We start from the raw sequence: 9337 nt of genomic DNA on the forward strand, positions 1-9337 counted from the left end.
ATTTAATATTTGATGAACAAAACCTAGGACTTTCACTGTACACATCATACTTTTATCCACAAAGATAATCACAAGCTGCTAATTCTTCTGAATATCTAAACGATTGCAAAGCTATGACAAGAACATCATGTAATTTCATCACTCATAAAAGGAGAAACCATGTCAGTCCATTCACTTTTCAAATTAAGATTGGGCAAACAGTCTTATCACACAAAGTAACAAAGAGGACAGAACTTGCACATTTATTTTTTTTATTCTTAAAGTGTGTTTTGCTGACAACACTGTTACTTCTGTGAGTTGGTAAAATAACTATGGCAACACGATTTTCAATTAATTATGTCATCATTATCAATCAATTATTCCTCCAGGTCTCCTAATACTGTCACTAGTGTGGATAGGCAAAAATAACTACATGTACATGCTTCTTAATTCATTTCATGAGAATTATTAATGAATCACTCCTGCTGGTCCACGCTTGGTCAGCAGGTTATTTCTTTTCGGCTGCAACACTGCGGGAAAGACTTTCTCTTTCTCGCCGCCAGGGGGCAGCGAAGCCTCTCGAGTGGCACTCACTAGTTCAGAAAGGAAAAAAGTCTGGCAGGTTTGTAAGCTGAACGCAGGGCTGCCCTGCTGAGCTGTGGGCCTATTCAGAAAAAAATACTGTGAGGAGGAGAGCTCGCGGTGACTCTGTGGCACGTAAACGGACGTGTAAAGTCTGAACATGACTTCCAAGGGCGATCATCATCAGGCAAACTGCAGATATCAGTTCGCACTGAGTCAAACTACATATTATGCTGTTTACTTATGAATTGATGCTTATTTCTGAGACTTTTTCTTTGAATGAAAGGAAGTAACTGAGTTTTGAGAAGTTCCGGTTCTTCTTTTAAGACTAATTAACTAAAACAAGATAATATTGATAATAATGATAATAAAAACATCTGATGGTAATAATGATAATAATAATCACCATCATCATCATCATCATCATGCCAGAGTCAGAGCAACAAAAGAGGGGGGTGTTTCCGTGTGCAGTTGTGATCCAGGTAGTGTATGAGTCACGCAAGATGCTCATCTCCTAAGGTTCACCACCTCCACCAGCAGCAGAAAGCGCCACCCTGCCACTCTGGGCCCACACAGGGAGAAGGTGGAGGGAGGCACCGTCGCTGGATCCCGTCAACTAGACTCCCAGCACCCCCCCCCCCCCCCCCCCCCCCCCCACCCACACACACACACACACACCCCATCCGCCCCTTACCCCCGCCTCCCTTCCCCTCCCACACACACACGCACACACCATCCTCCTCTTGTTTCGGCTACCACCGCTTGTGTTGGGCTGGATCTCACTGATTTATCGTCGGGTGCCTTTCCCGGAGGAAACCCTCCCCACGAAGGAGCGAAGAGGACCAGGAGGAAGTGTGGTGGAGGGAGGTCGGGGGCGGGAGAGAGCTCGCGATCCGCTGCTGTGGTAGTGCTGGTGCTGTTGTTGTTGGTGGTGGTGTTGGAGGTGGTGGTGGCTGTTCGGTGCACATGACGCGCAGGAGAAAAAAGTGCGTGGGCGGATGAGGAAGTTGAGAGCTGGGATTGATGGTTCCACACCTTTTCACTGCGCTGGCACTTGATCGCGGCAGCAACGCAGCAGCGGCAGCAGCAGCAGCAGTCCACCGGTTCCTGCGATCAGAGGTGATCCGCGCGTGGGAAAATGACAATCAAGTTTGTGGTCACCCTCCTCACACTTTTGTTCGCTGGAGGTGCTCGGTGAGTGTCATTTGCACCTTTTCTCTCTCTCTCTCTCTCCCTCTCTACGATCAACAGCTGAGAGCAGCGTTAAAGCTTCAAAAGTTCGACTGCTGTGAATGAAATCCCATACATGTGTGAAAGAGTCTGTGTGGTAATGCATGGTTCTTTTTTCTTTTCTTTTTTTCCTAAGGGGTTCCCTCACACACACGCACTCCAACAGAAAGAAAAGGGGGGGGGGGGGGGGGGGGGGATAAATGACAGCACCATTTACTGCTGCGCCCAAATCCACAGTCTGGGGGTCTCACTGTCATTTACAGCAGGCTCCAAGTCACCATGAATCAAACATGTTCTTTTTTTTCCTCTTTTTTCATGACAATGTGTTTCTGTTTTAAACATGATTAAGACCTCTCGTTCCCCTCCTCTCCTTTTCTCCTCGCCCCCTCCTCCACCCCTTCTCTTTCTCACACACACAAACAGCTCTGATTTACGGGAATATGGCGACGACGATGAGGATCATCAGGACACCACTGTCAATCAAATGCTGGTGCCCAGGTCGCACCAGGAGGACGCAACGCTCATTCTGAACAATTTGCTCAAGGAGTACGACAAGACTCTACGCCCAGACATCGGAGGTAAGGATCAGAAGTGGTGGAGAGGAGTTGGAGGCTTTTTTGGTTGGAGGAGAAACTTTGGTGATGCTGTCCAGGGAATGGCTCTGTGCCTGAGCTGTCCATGGTGCTGAAACTAGTAGTGCTGCTGTGAGGGTGGGGAGATGACATCCCCTTCCCCTCTCTCTCAATCATTTTAAAATTAGGTTTCTTCAGTTACGCTGGGACAGATTTGGTGGATTTGGGTTTGCTGAGATCTCTGCAAGAATTAGGGATAAAGTCCTTTTTAAGTGTTGAGAACTTTATTTATCTAGTGGGAGATAAAAACTACAGGGGCATCTGAATTTTTCAGTATTTACATCATTTACATGACTAATGGTTATTTGTGTTTCTATCAATAAATTAACAGTAAATGGAGAGGAAATAAAATGTGTCCACTTCTTGGGTTTCTGGCAAATTATCTGCAAAGCTAATTCACTTAAATGCAGTTTAATTCAAAATGCAAATAGGACCATGTTCTTATGTTGGCTCTACATAAGCCAAATTTACAAAGACGTACAGTGCTGTGCAAAATTATTAAGCCACCCGTCATTTCTCTATATTTTGTTAAGAGCATGGGAAATAGCTGCAGAGAAATGTGGGCAAACATGCATGGAAACACAACATAAAAGGCAAAAAGAGTTTGTTTAAACAATAATGGCAGTCAAACTAAATATTGACTTTTAATCTTGTTAGAATCATACAGGCTGAACTCTCTTCAGGAGTAGTTCTCCAGGCTTCTCGAAGGACATTCAAAGCTCTTCTTTGGATGTTTTGCCTTTTGTTTCCCTCTCTATCAGTACTGTTGAGGCCTGGGCTTTGGGGAGGCCAATCCATGATCACTATTGTTCCATTGTGTTTCTACTATTCAGGTATGCTTTTATTGCATTGTCAGTGTGTTTGGGATCATTGTCATGGTGAAATATTTCCACCCAGATACTTTCCAGATCATATTTCTTGGTATATCAAAATCTTACAGTGCTTTTCATGTTTGTAATTCCATCAGTTTTGACAAGGCAACATCACTGGCTCTCAAGTCCTGTGTCAGATCTTTGCTGAATGTTTTTCTAGCTTTTTTTAAGAATGTGACTTTCAGCTACTGTTCAAATGTATGCTGTAGATAGGTTTTTAAGCCTACTTGTCCAGCTTCCTCATTTTTTTAAGGAAACATTGTACACCAAGCCCAGATATGCCAGTTTTTCAGTTAAGTGTCTTTTTGGAGGGTTTGGGGGTTTTTTTTGTTTGTAGATGCGAGTAAAGCAATGGAAACAAATAGTGTGTTTTTGCGACAGGCTGCAAGTAAGAAATTGGTCCTTTGCTAAATTGTCTGCTATGTGTAGACATAACACTGGCTCATCCATTGATCTTTTGAGTTTGGTGCCTTTTTTATGCTTAACAAACAAAAAAAATCTTGCTTAACACCAGCATGTTGGCATTAGCATTGTTAGCATAGTAGCAGTGACAGTAGCATTTAGCAAAACGTAGCACACCGGTTGGCTTTAACCACTTCAGTTTGAATCAAAAGGTCATTAAATAAATCAAAAAACTAAGAATGTAAATACGAGCACACCGTGCTAGCTTATCTGGCTGTCACTCCCAAACCACAAAGACATTTATCGCTTTCACACATGTAATAGAATGAGTTACCCACAGCTGGCAGGCCATGCCCAGTTTGTGCTGTGTGTGTGTGAGAGAGCGAGGGTGATGACAGGAACACGAGTCCAAATCCTCCCTTGATTGCACCCATGTTCTCGCTGCTGTGGTGCAATCAAAGCCCTGAGCTCCTTGGAGGAGAACATTCCTCTTCAGTGAGGTCTCTAATCAAATGGTTACCGGTTTGTTCCCCGGAGTCCTCTCATTGGTGGGCTGCTGGCTGGAAGGCTTTTCTGTGATGAACGTGCAATCCCGGCTTCTGTTGCTGCAGCATTTTAGAAGTCATTTGGAGAAATCAAGGCAGCCTGTCTTTATGGACATGTGGTAGAGGAGTCAGAGGTGTGGTGGTTTCCAGTGAGGCGATTTTCACCGGGGTTTAGCACAGTGGCTCAATGTCATTAGACTGACTGCCTTTACTATATTAGCGGCACTATTCTGAATGTGAAGGCAGACATTACTCCAACTGTTTCTGCTGTGACCTTATTTTTATTTCTCTCATATTCCAATTTACGCTCGACATTTGGTAACATTCTCCTTGTGTTTCTTTTCCCTTGATTCAGAGTTTGCATTTACAATCAGCAATACAATCTGATATGTGTAGGCCATTTGGGAGCTGCTCTACTCTAATTTTGTTTTGCTTCCCGCAGCTCACTGTGATATTTTCCACTTCCACTTCACTTAAATGTTGAAATAAAATGCAAGCATTTTTGACAAGCTTCCTATACAGAGGTAATTTTTGTCTGAAATATTCTGTATTTTTCTATTAGTTCAGCCTACATTAGGATGAAAGACATTTTGTACCAACAGCCATTCAAAAAGTTTTCAGAAGCTGCATACAAAGTCCTGCTTAAGCAGAACTCAAGGACATATCCACAGTCAACACGGGAGGGGGGGTGTGCAAATGCAGGTCTCGCTGGGATGAGACCTAAGAATGGATTACTTATTGAAATGGTAGTGATTTCAAAGTGAACAAATAGTCAGTGTGTCTCTGTTGAGCTACATTTATTGGTACACTTGTGCTGTACGACAACTGAAGTCCAACTTGTGAAGTATCCGGAAAGATGTTTGCACCATTTGACTGCAACTCGACAGCTACTGGCAGTTATTTTTGCATAAATTTCATGCGTAAACTGTGCAATAAAATATAGATCTAGCCATGCAATAAAAAACCAAAGACAATGTTAAAATCAAATAAACCCTGCTTTATGTCCAATGTCCAGCAGAGGGCGACTCCTTAGACTTCTATACAATTTGAATTATTTTGCAGCCAAAGAGAAAGTTTTGCTTCATTTATGACTTCAGTGAACACATTACTGTTGGGTTTGTGGTCTTAACTAATATTTTCAACACTGATTAAGTAAATCACAGAAACACTGTAAATAAAAAGGAGAGTAATGCAGGGTACACTTTGGAGCAATAATTCCCAAATTCCCAAAAACCAGAAAACCCCAGGGAGCCAACCCCTAAATCTTCACTCTAATCAAAATGTAAGAGACAGTGATGCATTTCCATGAAAATCTGCAATTTTTTGTTATCACAGAAGCACCTTTCAAAAGATGAACCAGATTATATGAATTTCATATATTCGGCTTCCTTCACCTTTTTGCCGTATTCCAGTTCCTCTAAACTTTGTCTTTCTGCCATTTTTTCCCTGCTCAAAAAACTCTTAATCCTCTAAATGTCATCTTCCCCACTCTGAACACTTTATCACCTTAGGAGCTCTTTTAAGGGCTAAGATACTTGGTGAATCACTTACCTATGCCAGGATTTGGTCCTGACTTTAAGAGTGAATTCTTAGTAAACATCATAATTCTGAGAATTTTTTTTAAAACTTCATCTTATTAAGCCTCAGTCAGATGCTACACTCTTCACCCTCAGGTTTATACTAAAAAGCCTTGCTCATGAATTTTCAGGCTCTGGTGGGAAACACTGTATCTTCCAATCATTAATAATGTTTATTTGTCTTTCTCGGAATGCTTGAAATGATTCCCAGATATCATCAACAATTGTTTTCCTACCTCTCTCGCGCGTTCACCAGCAGCTTGCTCGGATCGGTTCAGCCTGGTAGTTCACCTTGCGGGAAGAGGGGGTGGGCATGTGGGGGATCACCCTACGGCTCTGCTTCCATAATTAGGGATGAAATTTTGATGAGATCCAGTTGACAAACCTCAGTGTCGTCCATGAAATGTTAATTTCTTAGCAGGATTATGTGAAGCAGTGGAAGCACGTGTGCATGTGTGTGTTTGTGTGTGCGTGTGTGTGTGTGTGCATGGGAAAACATGCACAGACAACACACTTACAAACATACTTGGAGATGACGCTGAGTCAAAGACAGATCTGGGACATTTAAGTCATTGTAAAAGAGAGTGGGTTCTGTTGAGATCCGCTGCAATGAATCTCTGAGAAAACACACACACACACAGCAAAGAAAGTAAATTCACACGGATAGAAGCCACTGAAGTCAGCACTGTGAGGCTCATTTCTAAGACACACCTTGATTTTGACTAAATCAAAGTCATCCTCACACACACACACACACACACACACACACACACACACACACACACACACACACACACACACACACACATATATAAAAACACTGTATTTCTGTTTGCCTCTTCTCGTCTGTAGTTGTGCTTGTTTATAAGCCGCTGGCTGTGGAACCAGAGCACATACTGTTGTTTTAAGAAAATGTGAAATTTTACTATTAATTGGCTGCTAATTTCTAAGTTGAACATTTGTGTCTCAAAGCAAGGTTCACTTCTTCAGCACAGAAAATCTGCATAATACTAAATTCTTCGACAGTGAAGACAACAATTTTCCTCGCCTGAAAGAAAATCTGCTACTATTAGCTAACTAACATTGGCATTATCAGCACTGACAGAGAGAAGTGCAAAGAAATTCACCACCTGGTTACTTTGTACAGCAGTATGCCAATTGAAGCACAGCACAAAGTTATTAATAACGTTATTCTGTTTATTTTTTTCATTGACAGAAAACAGCTTTTTAAATTGATACACTATGGGTACAGTAAAGACCATACAAAGGCACGTAGAACAATATTTTATTATTATATGGTATGACAAAAAATAGTCAAATACAATGAAACATAAAAATGTAACAATACCTTTGCCCTAATTAGATCTTAAGTTTTATTATGTTGAATTAAATAAATACAAATAGCCTCAAAATTCACATCAGAAAGGAGTTTGTGTGTGTGTGTGTGTTTGTATGTCTGTGTGTAGTTGAGTGTGTATTTATATCTTTGTGGGGACCAGACATTTAAAATTTACTATACATAAGGACCAACAGCCCTTATGGGGACCAAAATCCTGGTCCCCACAAGTTTGAAGGCAATTTTGAGACTCAAACTTTGATTTTCGTGTAGGTTTTGGTTAGGTTTAGGGTAAGGGTTAGGCATTCATTTTTCATGGTTAGGGGCAAGGGAAAGGATTACTTCAATTAGAGGTCCCCATAAGATATGAATACCCAACATGTGTGTTTGTGTGTGTGTATTATAATCCTAAAACTATGTGAAATGCTCAGTGCTTTCAGTCAGGCTTTGACTAATCAAGCTTTTGTCCCTTATGCTTCAGATTTTAACTAATCTATTTTCTATAAATTCTCTGAAATTCAAAGACCTTTGAGATATTTTACTTTAGAATGGATAAAAAGGTTTCAACACAGTGAAAATCCAAAAAATCCAAGAGACTACAGTATAACAGGGTTGTTAACTTAGTGTCTCTGTTTGTTTTCCTCCTGTCACATCCAGTCTTGTGAAGTGAGCAGCGAGTCTAATCTTCATATAAAGTGGGTGACTGGTCCACTTGAGAAGGGAAAAGCTACCCACATATCCTCCAAGCAGAGCAAGTGTTGAGCCTCACCTTAAGCGATAAGAAGCAGTTCCCCTTAGATGAAGATGAGATGCTTTTGTGTCCCTATTGTGTCACTTTCCTTTTGGATTCAGAGTGTGATCACTGTGTGAGATCTGGGTGATCCTCATGTACTGTGCAAAGATGCATTGGTGTATGTGTCAGTGTTTGCGTCTGTGGAATCGAGGACAAAGAGGGCTGGAGTGGAAGGCTTTGTATGCTGCGAGGGCTCTTCAGCCACTCACATTTAAAGTTTGGAAGCCAGGATGATTCAAGGAACTCAATTAAACTTGGGTCTGAGGCGCATTCTAAAAATACAAAGGGCCAACAAATTAAAATCTTCATTTAAGACAGATTCAAGTTTTATTTTGACTCCAACAAATATCACCCTGCTGTCATTAATACTCAGCAGATCACCAAATGGGACTGAAAATACCTCTTAACTGATGCATCACTTCCTTCTGCTAAAAACTACAGTGCATTAGTTTGATTTATGTGACACCAGTTCAACACAACTGTCTATATATTGCAAAGTAAATACACTACAGAAAGACAGTCCCAGTAATCTGATGATCTCTATTAGTAAGCACTCGGAGACAGTGGGGATAAAGAACTCACAGCAGAAACAGGCTCATGGATGGACAGACATCTATTGCAGGGTGAAAGGAAAAAAAACAGAAAAGAGAGATACATGCATAGTGAAATCACAAATAACAACAACGACCACCAACAAGCTACAGAAGAAAGGGGGCATATCTTTTGTTTTGTTTTAATGATATTAATGTTCATCCATTCTCTTCTTCTGTGCAGTCTTTTTTCTGCTTCTCTGCATAGGCAGAGAAGCCCATGCCTCCCTCTCACCAACCACCTCCTCCAGTTCACCCACTTGAACACCAGGCCCACTGAGAGATTTCTCCAGTGTGTCCTGGATCTACCCTGGGGCCTCTTCCTGGTGGTATATGCCCAGAACACCTTCACCCAGGAGGGACTCAAGAGCCATCCCGTTAGATGGCCGAACCACCTCAGCTGTCTCCTTTCAATGTGGTTGAGTAGTGGAGCTGCTCTGAGCCTTTCCTGAATGGCTGAACCCCTCACCCCATCTCAAAGGAAGAGACACCCTTTGAAGAAAGCTCACTTGTATCTGCGATCTCATTCTTTCGGTCACTACTCAGAGTTCGTGACAGTAGGTGAGCGCAGGGAAGTAAATTGACTAAACCGAAAGCTTTACTATATAATATTTTGCTTTAAGAATATATATAAAAGTTATTATTATTATTATTTTTTATTATTATTATTTTTTTATTTTGCCTGTCCCATTTGGTTCTTTACCCGTCAGAACTGTTGTCTGAAGACCAACAAAGATACCCAATGGATTTACTTTGCCAAATGGATCATCATGGCCTTGCCATATTGGTCCATTTGATC

General features: G+C 41.6%; 1 protein-coding gene across 1 annotated transcript in view; it reads left to right on the forward strand.

Moving 5' to 3' along the window:
* The first annotated feature begins 1397 nt into the window (after positions 1–1397).
* Positions 1398–9337, forward strand: part of LOC308393526 (gamma-aminobutyric acid receptor subunit gamma-3-like) — a 193582-nt gene continuing 185642 nt past the window's right edge. Inside the window, exons 1-2 of the mRNA XM_080877349.1 lie at positions 1398–1755; positions 2215–2369. Coding sequence (XP_080733475.1) covers positions 1700–1755; positions 2215–2369 — 211 coding nt within the window. The 5' untranslated portion in view covers positions 1398–1699. The remainder of the gene's footprint in view (positions 1756–2214; positions 2370–9337) is intronic.

Source organism: Rhamphochromis sp. 'chilingali', assembly GCF_963969265.1.
Source record: "Rhamphochromis sp. 'chilingali' genome assembly, chromosome: 3".
NCBI lineage: Eukaryota > Metazoa > Chordata > Actinopteri > Cichliformes > Cichlidae > Rhamphochromis > Rhamphochromis sp. 'chilingali'.